The 19,465-nt window shown below is 43.5% G+C and overlaps 2 protein-coding genes across 3 annotated transcripts in view; one reads left to right on the top strand and one right to left on the bottom strand.

The window, feature by feature from the left end:
- brip1 (BRCA1 interacting helicase 1) overlaps window positions 1-664 on the bottom strand; it is a 152,716-nt gene extending 152,052 nt beyond the window's left edge. The window contains exon 1 of one of the 2 annotated variants that reach the window (XM_057838714.1): window positions 309-664. In XM_057838714.1, the coding sequence (XP_057694697.1) occupies window positions 309-401 (93 nt within the window). In that variant the 5' untranslated portion in view covers window positions 402-664. The remainder of the gene's footprint in view (window positions 1-308) is intronic. The other variant, XM_057838713.1, reaches the window with a different exon arrangement.
- Window positions 665-1,154: 490 nt separating this feature from the next.
- Window positions 1,155-13,569, top strand: mrpl27 (mitochondrial ribosomal protein L27). Its single transcript, XM_057838717.1, has 4 exons — window positions 1,155-1,281; window positions 1,564-1,692; window positions 10,545-10,612; window positions 11,709-13,569. The coding sequence occupies exons 1-4, from the start codon at window positions 1,197-1,199 to the stop codon at window positions 11,970-11,972; spliced, it is 546 nt and encodes a 181-aa protein (XP_057694700.1). The 5' UTR covers window positions 1,155-1,196; the 3' UTR covers window positions 11,973-13,569.
- The last annotated feature ends 5,896 nt before the right edge of the window (window positions 13,570-19,465 follow it).

The raw sequence follows: 19,465 nt of genomic DNA on the forward strand, positions 1-19,465 counted from the left end.
ATGGCCTTGATAATTTTATGGGTTAGTGAATACTGAATTAGCCTGTCAGATTTGCTTGCAAAAATATTAAGATCCATCAGGGGTCACCGTTCGGCACCTTTGGCACAACAGTACCAACATGCATCGGCGCATTGCAGCCAATGTGCCCCCCACCCCAACCCCGGTGCCTCGTCAGCCTATCTCTACTCTTCAAAACGGTCTAAAAACGCATATAATACCTCATAGTAAGAGACGAATACAGTCGAAGAATTCTTAGCGAGTCCGTTTTAGGTGAACTTGAACGTGATTGTTTTGCTCATAATACGTACAGAATTCATCATGGCCAGCTGGGAAGGATACGCCTTACAGGGGAACTGGATCCTCACTCCCCCAATCGTGTACTCCACCGAGGACGCAGACATGTGTGAAACTTCAAAGTAACACCGACTCAGCTCGCGCGTATTCTTAAATTACTTCTTCGCCTTTTTCTTCTTCTTCTTCGTCTTCTTCTTCGTCTTCTTCTTCTTCTGAGAAGAAGAGACATCATATAGAAGCCTTGACGTAGTCAGCGGCGTAAACAAACGACGACCATCTTAAAGCAGGACTCCTTTATAACGAACGAAGGTGAATGACTTTTCTCCATTAAAATACTGATACAATACTAATATTGAATGATAATAATAAGTACTAGTGATGGCAGCTTGAAACTGAACCTTCAAACGTGCTCCAAACCGATGACGTATATTTATACTGAACCACTGCTCCGAAGCTTGTTTCAAATCACGTGACATGACGTATCATACAGGAACTGTTTCGTTTCTTGAATGAAACTGAACATTTGTATGGTCTTCCACATCTCACATCTTTACCAGTGAATTTGGCACCAGGGACATCATTTTCTGACAGAATTGGTAGATTTAGCTCAGTAAACATCTCATTCGTACACTATTTCCATTCATTTACTATTAAAAATATATATATATAACAGGTATATATGTAACAGGTATAAATTGCCCTTTCTGTAACCAAAAGAGATGTTCGCTTCCTAGAATATTCATTTATGGCTGGTCCTGACGCAAAATGGTCGACACGTGACGACGTTCCTCCCCGTTGGCTCACTGCGCGCTTTGGTCACTTCCATTATAAAATATCTATGGGTGACAAGCGTAGTTTACACCTGGGCAATATGGCGACGACGAGGTTCGATACACAGCTATATGTCTATTGCACTGACGCGCTGTGTCTATGAGTCCAAGATGGCATCTCTGGTGCACTGGGTCCGCAAGTACAAAGCGGGTATCGGTTAGTGTTTCCCTTTACTTTGCAGTGGTTATTTTCTCCAAATGTTTGCTAACTGTGTGAATGATTGCTAATTTTTCCTGATACGTTTATATTGTCAAAATGTTTGCTAACTGTGTGAATATTGGCTGATTTTCCTGATACGTGGTGGGAGGTTTATTGTAATTGTGTTGTTATTATGAACGTGGTGGTTTAGCTCAATACAGTTCATCACAATTTAACTCCATGTAATACCTGTGTGTTTTACTTTCTTATTTACAAGTCAATTCATGATATTTGTTTCAGGGTTGTCCAATCCTGGTCTATCGTTTATTTTGTCCTCTCAGAGGTTTGCATCCAAAAAGGCTGGGGGTAGCAGCAAGAATCACGGAGGAAATAGCCCCGGCAAGCGATACGGCCTAAAGAAGAAAAATGGTACAAAATTATGGCTTTTTTTTGGTCCTCCAAAGTTGATTCCAGGCAGTGAGGGATTTGTGAGAGTACTTTAATAAAAGGTCACTCCATGTCAATTCACAGAAAACTCCCGAATGGCGTACCGCAAGCAACACGTCACTTCCGCTCATTAATATTCATGACATTAGCTACTGTTGCTAAGTAGGGACAAGCCAACAGTTGTCCCTAATAGGAAATGAATGGAAATCGTGTATGAAGGAGATGTTTACAGAGCTAAACCTACCAATACTCTCCGAAAAAGATGTACCTGGTGCCAAATTCACTGGCAAAGATGTGGAAGAACATAAAAATGTTCAGTTAAAGAGATGGCTTGAGTGTCGAAAGCTGAAAAAGATGAAAAAAACAAGCCGACCTAAGCATAGCCTTAGCTCTTTTATCGACGCGACTGACAATGACATTCTCCTGTTTCAACAAGCTGTCCTTTACCATCAGCCCTGTCTTTCATATATATGCTCTGGTTGGTCTACGTCTTTTACCATTCTTGGGTGTAATTTAGTTAGCTTTGTGTAGCGATCGCAAATGCTACTCAGTGACAGCCAACGAACACTTTTAATTTTTTCATTGATAACAAATCTTAATTTTATAATTTATTTACACTTCCCCCTTACTAAAGCTGTTTTATATATATGTGTGTGTGTGTGTATATATATAACAGAAACGTATCAGTGGCAGTCAGATACCATTGTAATTCTTTTCAGGTCATTCCTTGTTAGACAGAAACAGTACGGGACAACGTTACGCTAAAAAAACAAGTCAAAAATATAAAAATGGCTTACCTCTTTGTCCTCTGAAAGACCATGCCAGCTCAACAAAATGTTTACTGCATATGAAATGTGAATGGATTCACCGAGCTGGTGCTAAAGTCCGCGCAAGTTGATTTGGTCTTCACATTTTTTCCTCCCGAGTTTTTGGTTTCCGGAAACGTTTGAAGAAAACATCCGCCATGTGTCGTAATGTCTACAGTCGTTTCTACAAGTTCCAAAAAAGCAATGCGTGATCGGCATGTTCGTTTTTGAAAGATTACCGGAGAAAAGTGGCATAAATTGCGTTGTTTCTATGCGAGGGCAGGTCAATAATGTCCCACTTCGGCTTTACTTCCAGTTTACAATGCGATGTCACGGTCTAAAAATAGCATGCATGCGGTACGCCATTACGCCAGTGGCACCTCTTCAAATTCCGATTTTGATAACATTAGTGCCTTATAATTTCGTATGAAAGAATCAGGACTTTGAGTCTCCTTCATGGATGTAAAATCATTCCGAAAACTAAAAAAAAAAAAAAGTCTAGTTTCTAAATGAAAACGATCATTGATAAAAGAATGCTTTTTGTTTTGAAAATACGACGCATACCCATCAAACAAATAAAAGTGGCTACGAGTGCACACTTACTGATCTGATTGCAAATGCCTACAGATCCGTTTGGATTTGCTTCAAGATCGAAGTGCATTTGCTTACAGATTACAGGAGTGCATTTTAAGATACTGTAATTTATGAAATGGGATTAAAAAACAACATTTTGATCTGTTTTTTTTTTTTTTCTTTTAGTTTTTGGTGTAAGTTTAGCTGCAGCTAATCAATATTTCTCGTTACTGTTAATGTAAACATGGTTAATTTTTACAGGAACCCTGGTCTGTTCATTTCGTTTCAATGGCAGCCACTGATTTAACAACAAACAAATGTATATAGAGAGAATTGCAGATACCAAATAAATCAAATATGGAAAAGGAATACGGTATGTAAAAAATGGGATGGAAGCAAATTCTATTGCTTGAGGTGAAGTGGCATGGTACTATTGAGGGGATTAAAAGCTGTTCTGCTTCTATAACAGGGCTCCAGACTGCGACTAAATGCAGCATGGCAAAAACACATTACAGCTTATCGACATTCAACTGGGACCCAAGTAAGCCTCTGCCATTGACAGCTACGTACTGTACGTCCAAATTGTATTTTCATTTTAAATGGCAGAAAAAACATGTGTGGCTGTATTTTTTGACCATACACATATACTTTACATTACAGCTCATCGACATTCAACTGTCACCCAAGTAAGGCTCTGCCATTGACGGCTATGTACGTCCAAATTGTATTTTCATTTTAAATGGCAGAAAAACAAGTGTGACTGTGTTTTTTGACCATACACATACACTTTACATTAGAGCTTATCGACATTCAACTGGCGCCCAAGTAAGGCTCTGCCATTGACAGCTATGTACGTCCAAATTGTATTTTCATTTTAAATGGCAGAAAAACATGTGTGGCTGTATTTTGACCATACACTTTACATTACAGCTTATTGACATTCAACTGTCACACAGGTAAGGCTCTGCCATTGACGGCTATGTACGTCCAAATTGTGTTTTCATTTTAAATGGCAGAAAAACATGTGTGGCTGTGTTTTTTGAATATACACATACACTTTACATTAGAGCTTATCGACATTCAACTGGCACCCATGTAAGGCTCTGCCATTGACGGCTATGTACGTCCAAATTGTATTTTCATTTTAAATGGCAGAAAAACGTGTGGCTGTATTATTTGACCATACACATATATGACCATACACATTTACTTTACATTAGAGCTTATCGACATTCAACTGGCACCCAAGTAAGGCTCTGCCATTGACGGCTATGTACGTCGAAATTGTATTTTCATTTTAAACGGCAGAAAAACGTGTGGCTGTGTTTTTTGACCATGTACTTGACATTACAGCTTATCGACATTCAACTGGCATCTAAGTAAGGCTCTGCCATTGACGGCTATGTACGTCCAAATTGCTCTCTTCTCCTCTCTCCCTTAATGCCTAAAATATTGAAGGCCTTGGGTAGTTAACGGGCTGCGAAACCCCTACATCCGACTTCAACTGGGAGACACCTTCCTCTCCACCCAGCTTTCTGGCAGTCACTAACAAGTCCCATGTACTTGGAAAGTTTCCTCTCAAAGGCTCCCTCAAGTCGACCGTTAGCTCCAGCAACACCACTTGTTTGGTGGACTCAGACACGAGGACAATATCTGGCCCAGGGTGGTGACAGCGATGTGACTGGGGAACTTCATTAGTCGACTGAGGTCCACCAGTAGCTGCCAGTCTCTTGCTGAAGCCAAAATGTCAGCAGATGTTATTCTGTCAGGGGCTGCCTTCTCCCCAGCTTTGACAAAGGTGATGGTTGTCCTTGAGGGTTGGGCCTGCTTTGCCCACACCAATCCAGTGCTGATAGCTTCAGCAGTGGCTTTAAGGACTTGGTCGTGCCTCCAACGGTACCATCCATCTCCAAGTGCCTTGGTATTGCTCCTAATGATATGCTCCAGGCTTCCTCGCTTAGAACACAAGGGGCAAGCTGGTGTTTCGGCTAAGCCCCAAGTGTGCAGATTAGATGGGCTGGGTAGCATATCGTAAACTGCCTGAATGAGGAACCTAATGCGCTGAGGCTGAGCTCTCCATAGCTCCGCACTTAGCTCACTTTCCTCTCCATTGCATTCTCCCATGTTGTCCAGGCTCTCTGTTGTTTCATTGCCACATCCAAGCAAGAGCTTAACTTCTCTTCGACTGCCCTAACCTCCTCCTGAACTAGGCGCTTCCTCTCTTTTCCCTTGATGTTCACTCGGGGAGATGGGAAGGACCCTAGCCTGGCTCGGCCTCGTGGGACCACACCCACTGGGTTCCTATGGCTCAGCCTTGCTTCGGCTTCTTCGACCGCATCCTCTGCTTTCCACTTTCTGCCAGTTCTTACTTGGATCCCAGCGTTGGCCATTTTTGGGTCACTTGAGTCCCTGTACTGCAACACTTCTCTGGCTCTTGACACCTTAAATTCCTCTTGCAGGGATCTCAAGGGCAGCTGGAGCTTGTTGTTATGCTCATTGAGAGCTATGCTGCTCAGGCTCCTCGGTAACCCAAGCAATTGTCCCCACTGTATGGTCAAAAAACCCAGCCACACATGTTTTTCTGCCATTTAAATTGAAAATACAATTTGGACATACATAGCCATCAATGGCAGAGCCTTACTTGGGTGCCAGTTGAATGTCGATAAGCTGTAATGTCAAGTGCATGGTCAAAAAACACAGTCACACATGTTTTTCTGCCATTTAAAATGAAAATACAATTTGGACGTACATAGCTCACTGGCAGAGCCTTACTTGGGTGCCAGTTGAATGTCGATAAGCTCTAATGTAAAGTATATGTGTATGGTCAAAAAATACAGCCAGACATGTTTTTCTGCCATTTAAAATGAAAATACAATTTGGACGTACATAGCCGTCAATGGCAGAGCCTTACTTGGGTGCCAGTTGAATGTCGGTAAGTTCTAATGTAAAGTGTATGTGTATATTCAAAAAACAGCCACACGTTTTTCTGCCATTTAAATTGAAAACACAATTTGGACATACATAGCCATCAATGGCAGAGCCTTACTTGTGTGACAGTTGAATGTCGATAAGCTGTAATGTAAAGTGTATGTGTATGGTCAAAAAAACAGCCACACATGTTTTTCTGCTATTTAAAATGAAAATACAATTTTGACGTGCATAGCCGTCAATGGCAGAGCCTTACTTGGAGGCCAGTTGAATGTCGATAAGCTCTAATGTAAAGTGTATGGTCAAAAAACACAGCCACTCATGTTTTTCTGCCATTTAAAATGAAAATACAATTTGGACGTACATACCCGTCAATGGCAGAGCCTTACCTGGGTGCCAGTTGAATGTCGATAAGCTCTAATGTAAAGTGTGGGGCTGCAGCTATCGAATATTTTAGTAATTGAGTAATCGACTGAAAATTCTTTCTATTAATCAAGTAATCGGATAAAACAAATATATTTTTAGGTGAAGAGCAATTATAAATATACATGAGAAAACAAGACATTTCATCTAATCTTGAACCATTTTCAGCCAATCAGTTGCCACGTTTACATGGAGCCAAATATTCCAATTACAATCGGAATATTTGTTCAAACCGAATAAATGTGTTCCATATAAACACCTCATTCGGAATGAACAGGCCCAAACCGAATGGAATTTCATTCCGATTCACAGGGGTGGAATATTCCTTTTCCCAAACCGATTAGAAGTAAAATTAGATCATGTAAACAGGGAAGCGGAATGGTGTCTTGTTGCGTTCTTTCTGCACATGCTCCGTACTGACGTGGTGACGTCACTTGGTGACGTAAGTAACGTCACTTGCAACATGGCTTCCAAGCACACGCACAGCGCACCCACACAACTTTTTAAATGAACGGCGTATCATTCTGAAGTTTTGTTTCCACTCGAAAAGTTAAATCGGCAGCTGATCTGACGATCGATCTCGATGTTTTGCAACGTGACGCTTTGTTTTGATTAATCTGCGCATGTCAGATGGCAGTTGTCAAACGTCCTTTCGGAATAAAGGCAGACACATGTAAACGCTGGATCGGAATAGATGAAGTGAAATGTAAACAGCCGATGTAAAATTTCCATTCGGAATGATTTGAATCGGTATGAATAAAAGTCAGCATGTAAATGTGGCTAATGTCTTTATTTTCGATGTATATTGTTGAAAACAGCCAACGATTGCGTCTCAGATGTAACTCGGATTTAAAAAAAAGACTAATTCGCTGATTTCACTCAAAAAAACTTTCGATCTTATTTAAAAAATATATATATATATATACAGGGTGACCCAAAAAAAACTTTACACTCAGTTGACTGCTTGTTTAAAAGCCATTGAAACATATCTAAATAGGTTGTCATGCTTAAGTGATTCATTAAGGTCACTCAATGCAGCTGGTAATCTCTCGTCTCTACAATTCCTGTGCTTCTGCTGAAAATGAAGAACACTTTAGCTGTACCTGAATTGCTGCGTGCCGGTCTGACACCTACTGAGATTGCAGCAAATCTGAGAATATCCAGATGTGCAGTCTACAAAGTTAAAAAGAAGCTGAAAGATACTGGAACAGCCTCACGAAAACCTGGGTCTGGAAGTGAAGATCTGTGCGGACCAAAAAGTTGATTGACAAGGTGATATGTGGCCACCCCAGAGTCCAGATCTCAATCCCCTGGATTATAGCATATGGGCAACTGTGGAGGACAGTGCCTGTAAGAAGCCACAAACTTCTGTGGCAGCTTTGGAGAGGTCCATTGTTAGATCTTGGGAAAAGATGACAGCATCCTACATAAAGAAGACCTGTCAAGCGTTCCGTAGGCGCCTGGAGGCTGTTGTGACACTTAAGGGAGGACACATTGAAAAATAGTGTACTGTACATGTTCTTTACAATAATGTATAATTTGTGATTAAATTCTAATTCTAAGATGAATAAACATGGCATTTAAGTTGTATTATGGCAGTGTAAACTTTTTTTTGGGGTCACCCTGTGTGTGTGTGTATATATATATATATATATATACACACCTAAAAATGCCGTTACGCTTGATAACACACATCACCTAAAAGTTAGGACTTTTTCCCACGTGTTTCAATTGATTTTCTATTTGTGTCAAGCCATTTTTAAGTTCTAGTTAAGTTTTAAGTTAGTCTAAACTGTAAGTCCTGATAGGATTTTAAGTTCTTGCAGTGTTCAAAATAAATGTATGATACAGGCTGTATTGGAGCACATTAGGGACCAGTGCAACTTTGTGTTTTATCCAGCAATGACTACTGAGCTAAAATTGATAGTTAGCATTATTGAGTTTTTATTTTACACCCTCATCACTCCACAACGCTATGTTATGTTAAAGCCTGTATGTAAGACACGTTAGCCACGCATCGACAGTGGTCATAATTAATAGAAACCTAGCCCTCCGCAGGGCTAACGTTACATGAGCTAGTGACAGTAACGTTAATCTTATTCATTAGCGCTTAGCGCTCTACTGCTTTAAGATGGCGGCTGTTTCCTAACGCTGCCCAAACGCAGCCGAGTCTGTCATTTCGCATCTAGTTCAACATACATGTGATCTCTATGAGACTCATCAGACACGACCTGCTACCAACGTAGCATCCTGCGGGCTAGTATTTAGCAACGTCGGTGTCGTTTGTAGCGGCTGTCGGCTGCAGTAAGTTTTTTTTTTTTTTTTTTTTTTTTTTTCCTTCCTCTACGCACGTGACATCAGCGCATTGTCCCGCATTAAAAGTAGTCCGGACAAAACGTGATGCTTAGAGCTGTCAAACTAAACGATTACTCGAGGTGAATAAAATTTCTCGGATCAGTTTTTAAACTCGAGTTGCTCGAGTATTCGTTTCAACTCTAGTAAAGTGTATGGTCAAAAAACACAGCCACACATGTTTTTCTGCCATTTAAAATGAAAATACAATTTGGACGTGCATAGCCGTCAATGGCAGAGCCTTACTTGTGTGACAGTTGAATGTCAATAAGCTGCAATGTAAAGTGTATGTGTATGGTCAAAAAACACAGCCACACATGTTTTTCTGCCATTTAAAATGAATATACAATTTGGACGTACATAGCCGTCAATGGCAGAGCCTTACTTGGGTGACAGTTGAATGTTGAGAAGCTGTAATGTAAAGCGTATGGTCAAAAAACACAGCCACACGTTTTTCTGCCATTTAAAATGAAAATACAATTTGGACGTGCATAGCCGTCAATGGCATGGATTTGTATGGCCTGCAACAACCATATACCCCCAAAAATGCCATACACCCCCCCTACAAACCAAAATGCATTTTGCCACATACCCCAAATAAATGTCACATGGCAAAACATTTTTCCCACATGGCAAATACCACTTATGGTTCTCGCCGTCTCTCACTAAATGGTCGCATTTTGCGACGGCTACCTTATTTTTCTTCTTTTGAATGGTCCTTTGGCAAACCATCTTGTTACATTACTACCAACTAGTGGATTTAACCGTGAAGGAGTATATCAGCAGCATCAACAAGAAAAAACGTGGCAATGTTACTGGTCACGCATGTATGAGTATACGCAAAAAATACTCGCACTGGCTCTAATTTTAGTCGCAAGATGTGACTATTTGGTCGCAGTCTGGAGCCCTGCTACGTTTGAGGAGGTGCGTTTATAAACGCCACACTCTTGCAAGGCACGCCCCCATTTAAGAGCAGCCTCATGTGTGACTTTATCGTCCACGCCGGTCACCTCTGAACCGAAAGCTTATCATTTTCCCCCGTTGTTCAATGTCTTCTCCGAACATATTCAAATGTAAAATTTTCAAGCTCTTTCATTTGTTTTAAAAAAAAAAAAAAAAAAGAGGAGGAGAAAAGCCGCGTCTGTACCATTCGCCTCCATTGTTTACAATTCCGTAATACATAATGGCGTGACGTCACTCCCTTTGAATCCTTTGAAATTAAGATAGCGGCTGTTTACTAACGCCGCTAAGTCTGTCATTTCGCTTCTAGTTCCATATAAATGATATCTATTAGATGCAACAGCCGCTACCTGCTACCACCGTAGCATCAGACGCTACCTGCTACCACGGTAGCATCATGCGGGCATAGTTTGTTGCGGCTGTAGTAAATTTTTTTATTTATTTATTTTTTTTCATAATTGCTTCTTCCTCTACGCACGTGACGTCAGCGCTTTGTCAGCGCGGGATGCTTAGAGCTGGCAAAATTAAACGATTCCTCGAGGTGAATAAAATTACTCGGATCAGTTTTTAAACTCGAGTTACCCGAATTGCTCGAGTATACATTTCAGGTCTAGTGTTCATGAAACACAGCCTAAACAAAACCTTGTGCCCTAATCACTTATACCAAAAATGGCTTTTTATAAGCGAAATTATTGCAGGCATCTGATTTATTAACAAGCTGGTCCAAATACAAGTTCAAATGATTTTGTAAAATTTATGAAAATGTCTTACAATGTTATCTCTACTTATAAGGTAATCTTGTCCATGCTGGCAACATCCTGGCAACACAGAGGCTGCTGAGGTATCACCCAGGCGCGAATGTAATTGGACTTTTTTCTTTTTCTCTGCTTTACAACCTCTGGGGGAGAAAAAAAATATATGACCAGTCTCGGTGCATGTTCACTCAGTTCTTTTATTTTGTGTGTGTGTGTGTGTGGGGGGGGGGGGGGGGGGGTCGAATAGAGATGACACAAAACTTGAATCGTTTCAGATGGCAACTTTCTGGCTTGGTCAAACACAAAAGAAATCAAAAAATGAACAGACTGTCAAGTCGCCATCAAAATGGAGTATGTATGACTACGTATTTGTAATTAGATGACACTGTCGATCATTGTTGTTTTCGTCAACGATGACCATAACGAAAACATTTTGTCGACGAATATATTTTTCATGATCCGACGACGAGTATGGCGGTGAAGGTGATACAATGAAAAATGTGTTTGGTGCACCTTAAGAAAAAAGTGTGGAGCAATATGTGGCAATATATATATCGCAATGTTGTTTTTTTCCAATATCGTTCAGGCCAAATGATATATATATATTTTTTAATTATTAAATTTATTGGGATCATGGAAGCTTCCACTTGGGGAAAGTATATACATGCAGTATATCCTGTGTATATACATAATATAATAAAAATATACAGTACTGTGCAAAAGTTTTAGGCAGGACACCTGCCTAAAACTTTTGCACAGTACTGTATATATGTATATATATATATATATATATATACTGTATATTTACTTTTTAAGGGCCAAAAAGTAGCAAAATAAACCAGAAATTCAATGGCATTGCCAAAAAATACAAAAATATATACTTTTTATACTTCGCAACACTGCTGGAAAAAGCTGAGGAAGTACTAACAAAAGTACAGTACTGTAACTTATTTGGAACTTTTGTTTAAAAAAAAAAAATCCAACTTTTTTTTCGGTATGGGATTGGGACTCTGTATCGGCAGAATCTCAAAATCAGGTGACTCTGAATCGGGTGCAAAAATATGCAATCGGAACATCCCTACTTTTTCCCCAATACAATGAAACAACTGAGTGAACATCCTCCGAGATTTTTGCCAGGGGTTGGAGATTAATGTTGGACCAACATCCCGGATGTTCATTTGATGTCATTCTTTTTTTGAAGGTCGGGATGGGAACCAATAACACAGTTTACGCTCTTGAGGATGGTTACGTCAGGTTGACCAAAGAGGTGTACATTCCCCCTCCTCGCAGTATGGAGGCTAGCCAGATCATCACCAAGCTTGCCAAAGGCGCTTTACTTTACAAAACTTTCATCAACATTGTTCCAGTCAAGCAAGAGCCCATCTTCAAGCTGGTTAGCATGATAGCTAAACCTGACATGAATGTACTTGGCGTGTGCAATTCAAGAAGAATGCATTTTGTTTAAAGTGTTTTAACACGGCATATACTCTACATACATTGGTTGTCTTTCTTCAATCAGGTAATATTTGGAATAAAGACTCTCTAAGGCACAGTGAAATTCCAGACCACATTCTTCCCTCTTTCAAATTTTCCGGATTTTGGTGTAATTTTACGAATATAAACTTTGGACGAGTTCGTCAAAACAACCATGACATTATCAACACGTAATTGCAAGGATAATTTGCGGGGTTTTTTTGTTGTTGTTGTTTTTTTGCACTCAGTTAATGGTCCCTTCGCAAACCCGGAAGTGTGACGTAGATTCCCCGACGCAACAGAGAAGACTATTCACAGCTAGCATAGCAGCAACAACGATGTCAGTGATATTTCCACCAAAGGTAACCATTCAGGATCGCTCTTTCGTGACGCTACCGATGGCAAAGGCTCCCAGGAAAGATGAACTACAATTAATCCCTACATGTTTGAACCTGAGGCGTCAGATGACGGCGAATTACTTGACACAGGAGATGGCGTCATGACGCCAATTGACAGCTCGACACTTCACGAACGGGAGAGTGAGTGGTAAGCCTAAGTCCAGCATCGTGATTTTTTTACTTGAGAGAATGCGATTACATGGTTGTATATTTTTCCATGCTCTCCACATAGCTAAAACTGGATATTAGGTAATGGGACAGCTCCTACCGATCTAAATATGGTAAAGCTAGCACAAATGTGGCTAAATGAATGATATGTTATTAATTTTTCAAAATAAATGACAAAACGATTTTATTTTCCAGGTGTTGCTGTAAACCGTCAAGTAATTATCCTTCCAAGAGTATGCCTGTGTCGTCAGGAGATCCCAGACGTGAGAGCCAAACTTGAGGAGGCTGAAGCACTGACAGGGGCATGAATTACATTTAAAAAATAAAACCATAAATTGTAAACAACATTGACACATTTTCTTGACTGTTTAATGTATTCTATTGGTATATAATATATTGTAATTATATTACATTCTGAAAAAATATTCAATAGGCCACAATGATAAATGATACCAGATTTATGTTGAATCGGCATCAGCTTTCGCTGTCAGATTGTGACACAACATATAAACTAAGTTATACCAAGCACACAATGGCACACATCAAAGAACAAATTTAGTAAGCAACACAAAGTTAGGAAAGCAATGGACTAGCGCAACATTGAAAAATGATAATGGCAGTGGGAAATATGTATTTACTCTTTTCTGTAGCATGAAGTGTTCTCTATACAAAGAAAAGCATTATCATTAAAATATGAAGGTAACTAGATTTTTCTTTCAAAAAATGTGTACTGTATATATGACTAGTTTATGATTTCATGTCATCAAAATTTGCTACATTTATTTCTCCTAAGTCATCGTCATCTGATGTCGCAGATGGAAGAAATTCAGCATCTGGCAGGCCTCCTAGGATCTCTTCAGTCGTCATCGCTGGACACCGCATCACTTGGGGCATCATATGACTCGACCCACTCTCTCTTGATTTTGGGAAACTGGGTGGCGACTGACTTGCAATGCTTTTTTCATCGTGTTGAGGGTTTCCGCCGCTTAATGTTTTATGTTTGGCTTCCTGGAGAGAAAAAAATAAAAATCACAGCAGCATGAAAATATTGGATGAATCCTAATTTTAATTTAATAATAATTTCTTGGTGATCAAATAATAATGCCCCAGTCAAAGCAGCATCTATTTGATGCTATTGTTCCCTCTTCAAATAGGCAGACCTTGATGTTGAAGTACAATAGTTATTGTTTTATTGAGATGTATTTGATACATTAGGGCCTGGCAGGTGGATTGTTTTTTATATAGGCTTTATATTTACTCTGTGACAGGTCAAAAAACAACGAGCCAAGGACCCATTTGGTGCTGGGGACATTTGAATTTACATAATACCTATTGATATAGTAATAAAATCACATGAGTAGACCTGTCAGCAAACCTATCTACTTATGACAGGGCACCAGCAACAACAACAAAAAATGTCGAGCTTCAACAAACAGGCAGTAGGAGTCCTCCTCGTTAATCAACAGAAGTGCATCAAATTTTAGAATCAGAAAGGTAAGTGAAGAAATACCCCTCAATGTCAAGTTATAACTCTCATTTATTGACAAAGATGAGGGAACCCTGAAGAACAAGAAAATAGCTAATTAGCCACAGCATACTAACTTAACTGAATAGAAGTAAACAGAACAACAAGTACTAACACAACTGATAACATATCGTTCTCTGTACATATATAAGCCAAAATACAACAAGAGGCACTTAATTGACATTAACGGTGGGTAGACTTACAGAAATATGTGTGGAGCACAAATAGCACACAGCAATAGCATAAACGTCTCATACAACTACTAACTCTCCCACTGTTGAGATGAATAACACTACCATGGAACGGCTCCACCCCTTAGCGGCCAGTGGCATTCTCTTCATCCCCCCCAGCCCGGAAACCCAGCACAACGCACAGGTAGACGGGCTCGAGTCTATATCCACTGGCCGGACTCTGGTTCATATCGCCTGGGAGTCCTCCTCACACGTCCAGGCAGAGAGGATGGGGGAGTAGGGGACGCAGGAGGCGATGGCCGCAACACAGGAGGAGAGGAATCCAGGGAGAGGCCCGAGGGAACGGGGTCGGGCAGAGTCACCGGCTCAGAGGGCACCACATCAGCGACAACCGGAGGCGCCGTACCCAACGAAGAGCCACGGGGACCTCTGGCAGTCCACTGGTCACACCCCAACGGCAGCACCGGATCCATGGGAACAGGCAGAGGCTGGGGCCCCGGGAGACGGCAATAAAGGAGAAGGATGAGCCTGGGGTAGAGGCGTGGCAGATGTGAATCCGCGGAGGAAGCACCGGTTGCGCAGAGTCAAGCGACCCGAACCGTCAACCCTGACCCGGTACTGATCATGGCCGAGTGATTCCACCACCACCCCGCACCTGTCCCATTTGAGGGGGCTTGGGCCCAGCTGATTCTGAAGGAATACCCTCTCGCCAAGCGCCAGCGGACGGAGGGGCTTCGAGTGGGACCACAAAGACTCGGTCGTACGGGACAGCCGGGTACGGAGGGCGTCCTCCTTCGCCGCCCATGCCTGACGCCACAGAGGCTGGATGTGCGGGTTGGAGAACTTCTCAAGTCTATTGATGAAGGAGAGCGAGTCACGAAGAGGGCGGCCGAAGATAACCTGAGCAGGTGAGAGGTTGCAGGCCGGATCGGGAGTGTTGCGTAGTTGAAGCATGGCGCGCAGGAAACGGTCCTGATCAAGGCCACCCGTCGGACCGGTATTAGACATGAGGAGGCGCTTAGCAGTCTTCACAGCGACCTCCGCCCGGCCGTTAGATTGAGGGAATGCAACAGAGGAAACACGATGCCTGACCTGCCACACACGGAGAAAATCCTCAGTCCGGCTTGCCGTGAACTCCGGGCCACCATCACTCGAGAGCTCCTCTGGAACGCCGAAGGCGGCGAAGAACGAACGCAGGTGACGGATCAGACCAGCAGACCCACCCAGGTCAGTGCCAGCCGTGGAGCTCTAGACCTCCACCCAACCAGACAGACGGTCACCCACAACCAGGTAGTGGCGGCCACCATAGTCGAAGAAGTCAGCAAACACAGCCTCGAAAGGGGTGGTCGGTGGCGGCGACGGGAGAGGAGGTGGAGCTGCCTGCGACGGGGCGTTGCGATTGCAATCCGTACAATTGAAACGGGTGGCCCGGATGTCTGCAGTCAGCCCAGGCCAGTAGACTATAGCACGAGCACGCTGCTCCATAGCAGAGGTTCCTTGGTGGGCGGCATGAAGGTGCTGCAGGACCCTCCCCCGAAGAGACGGCGGGACCACTACCCGGTCGTGATACAACAGCACACCGTCTAGAGCAGGGGTCGGCAACCTATGACACGCGTGTCAGCACTGGCACGCGAAGGGTTAACCAGTGACACGCGAGGGCATGGCAAAAAAAAAAAAAAAAAATGCGTGTTATGTTCATTGTCGGTTGTATCTTTATCACTTGCTCAAGCGCCCCATCTTGTGGCCGTTTTATTTATTGGTTCTAAAACAGTAGAAGAAAAATGCAAATAGGAAGTTCTTCAAATGGGATTCAGTGTGTTACATGGCAGCTCCACTCTCACAACTTGAGTGGCATTTGTGTTCTTTAGAGCAACGTCTGTGAGTATTTTGTTGTCAAATTGAGAATTACACTCTTTATATTGTCTTTAGGTTGCATGTTTGAGGGGAAATGTGTTTGATATTTCTAATTAAGAACTACTGAATACAGGCTAATTGTGTTTGCATATATGGATGGCATTTTTGTTATTTGCAGCATTGTTGCTGATTGCATGTATTTTTTCATTGTTTTAGTTTCATAAAAAAGAAAAGAGACACATAAAGGATTACTGAAAACATCCGGAGTGTGAACCTTTTCATGTTTAGCTGTTTGGATAGCGGAAGCGAGCCCATTTACAATGTGCCTTTTTACCGGAAATTAAGGCATTTTCAGTTACGCGCCCTGTTATTTAGGGGCTTTACGGGACCGCCCCTCTCACCCACTCTGCCTGTGGCGTTATATGCGAGCAATAATTGATTTTGAGCGCACCTCCAGCTCTTCCCCAATTTCTCGACTCCGGCGCTTGTCGGATTTTTTTTCTCTGCGCGTTTAATTCAACCCACGCTACTAACATGTCACGAAGCCGACCAATCAGAGAGCTGGCGGAAGTACACTGTGTTACCAATTGCACTTTTTGGTAATTGCAACTCTGCACCGTAGGGTGTAGTGGACAGGCGAACAACGTGGCTTGTTGTCGTCGATTCGCCCGGTGCTTATTACTTCAGAGAGGTGGTGATGTGTATAAAAACACAGTGACACGTTGGATGGTATTTTGCTGGAGACTTTTATTAACAAAACTAAAACCAGCATGGGACACAGCCACGTGTCATGGCGCTCTTCGCACAACTCTCTCTCAACACCTTGCTCCCTGCCTCTCTTTTTCTTACGCTTAACTAGTAAGCTGGTCATACTGTAGGGGACAGCGGCCCCTTGGGGGTGCCGGTAACAACTGGTTGGCTGGTTACTTCCGCTTGCTCTGTGCATTATGCCTCGGGAGCGTTGTGTGTGTGTCGCATAACAAGTGTCAAACGCAACTACGAGACGAAACATGAAATTCATGGAAAACAGGGCCAGGGATCACATTAAGGTAGTCATCTTTTGTATTTGTTATATAATATCTAAAATTGTGCATAGAATTCACTGTTAGTGAAAAAGACAAAGTAGTCGCCTGACTTAAGGTTAAAACAGCCCGCTCTGTACTGTGAGAGACCTGCACTGAGATTCACGATTGTTCCCCTTTTCTTGCTGGGTTGTGTGTGTGTGTGATATGTTTACATAAGATGATGCTCAAGTTTTGATATTTTCTACAATATACTTTTATTTTTTAGTTATTTGTTAAAGAAGAATGGTAGTTGTAAGATTTCAACGTATGTTCATGTTGTTTTCTTTGGAGTAAAATTACAGCTCTGTTGGATATAAAAATTCGGATGTGCGTCATTAATCTTGGTGTGGCACACTGATTGACAAGAAAATTTGAAAGTGGCACGCCACACCAAAAAGGTTGCTGACCCCTGGTCTAGAGAATAGATCGAACTGCAGACCGGGGAGAGATCCGCCAGGGCAGGGTCATGCGCGTCCACCACACCTCCACGCTCGATAAGGCGCAGAAGGTGACCCATGCAACCATCAGCAGCAGTCTCCTGCGCGAGAAGGGACCAGGAGATGGCCCCGAGCTCCTGTGTATCGTCCCGGATGGATGACATCAGAGCCGATTCCACAGCATCAGGAACGCTCGGCACGCCTAGCCAGAGGCCGCACACTGAGCTCGAAGGGCTGGGGTACTGTGAGGCAGCTCTTACCAGGCAGGTGAACAATCTCAAATCGCCACGAGAGGGTCCGTTGCTTAAGCCTGAACAGGCGTGAGTTCGAAATTTCATCCAAAATCCGGTCCCCGAAAAGTCGACCAAAGTCGGTGACCACAACGAGATTGTCGCACCCTTGGGTGAAGTACCGCGTCTGTTCCAAACCCCAGGCCACGGCCAGGGCCTCTCCCTCAACAGCTGCGTAACGCTGTTCAGCCGGGGCCAGGAAGCGTGACCCGGCAAGTGTAATCCTCCAGCCGCCGGTACAACAATCCGGCAAGCCAGTGGCGCAGGCGCAGTGTTGCTGGAGCAGGAAGTACCCAATGCCACGTGTAGACCAGTCAGGGCGGAGGCAAGTGCGCTTCTGCATGTCGTAGATCTCCACACCCTGACGGATGGCTTCTATGATCGCCAGCTTGGACAGATGGAAGGCCTTCTCCAATTCCGGGGACCACGAGAACTTGCAGCGAGGGCTGAGAAAAGGTTTGAAAGGGGCCATCATGTCGCGCAGTTGGGCATAGTTGGCCACCTGGTTGACTAGGCCGAACCAACTCCTAATATCCGTGGTGGAGACAGGGATAGGGAAGTCACGGATGGCGTCCAAGTATTTCGGGAGAGGCTCGATAGTGGTATCCGACACCCTAAAGCCAGCAAAGTCGACACACCTCTCCGCAAATTGGAATTTGTCAGGGTTAAGCACGATGCCGGCCTGCCCAACACGCGTTAGGAAGTCGATGGTCCGCCACCAATGCTGCTCCAGGTCGGTGTCGTAGTGGAGAGTGTCATCCACACAGCGCTCCTTGCGCTCAAAGTCGGAGAGGACCGCGTCAAAACGGCGGTTGTAGCCATCCCCTGATGAAAGGAAGCCTTGCGGGGCTCGAGTGTAACGCCAGCGGCCGAAAGGAGTGATAAAGGTGGTGAGATTGCGATCAGACTCACGCAGGGGCACACTGTGGTACCCATTCCAAGCATCTGTAACAGACTTCCAGGTGTCTTTCGGGATTCTGCGAGCAAGGTGGAAAGGTGACTCCGTAGCGAACGTCTCACGTAGGCAGAGCTTATTAAGGGGGGAAAGGTCCACAGTCCTGCGAGGGGAGCCATCATGCTTCCGAGTGACCACCATACGATGACACCACGTCACAGGTTCACCGTATGGCACCCGCTCGATAACACCGAGGGCCTCGTCACGCAGGAAATCATCGTAGACTCTCTGCTGCCAGTGAAGGGGCACAGCAGCCGCACTGTGGCAGGCTTTCGGGGCGGCCTCAGGGTCAACATGAATCTCGACTGGAGGCCCCACCATGCAAGGTAGCGCCCAATGAGGACAGGTGTTAAAAGTGGACGAAGCATACCTCTCGAGGAGCCAAACTTTCATACGCCCATTGTTCTCAGGCACACAAGGGAAAGGCAATGCAGCAGGGCGAGCCGGGGTAACAGACCGCTGAGGGCATGAGCACCAGGCAAATCGAGGGCCACACGGGCCGGAACAGCCATCATAGGAGGACCGAGTAGCTTCGACGGACGAGAGCCGAGTAAGTGCATTGGAGCCGCCACAGCCAGATGGGAAGAAAGAGGGCAGCAGTCC

The sequence above is a fragment of the Corythoichthys intestinalis genome, chromosome 6 (genome assembly GCF_030265065.1).
Source record: "Corythoichthys intestinalis isolate RoL2023-P3 chromosome 6, ASM3026506v1, whole genome shotgun sequence".
Classification (NCBI taxonomy): Eukaryota; Metazoa; Chordata; class Actinopteri; order Syngnathiformes; family Syngnathidae; genus Corythoichthys; species Corythoichthys intestinalis.

Bases quoted from the DNA above. Each gene is read 5' to 3' on its own strand.
- mrpl27 (XM_057838717.1), top strand. From the start codon at position 1,197: ATGTCTATTGCACTGACGCGCTGTGTCTATGAGTCCAAGATGGCATCT. The intron at 1,282-1,563 runs GTTAGTGTTTCC...TATTTGTTTCAG, and splicing joins CAAGTACAAAGCGGGTATCG to GGTTGTCCAATCCTGGTCTA. The intron at 10,613-11,708 runs GTAATTGGACTT...CTTTTTTTGAAG, and splicing joins GGTATCACCCAGGCGCGAAT to GTCGGGATGGGAACCAATAA.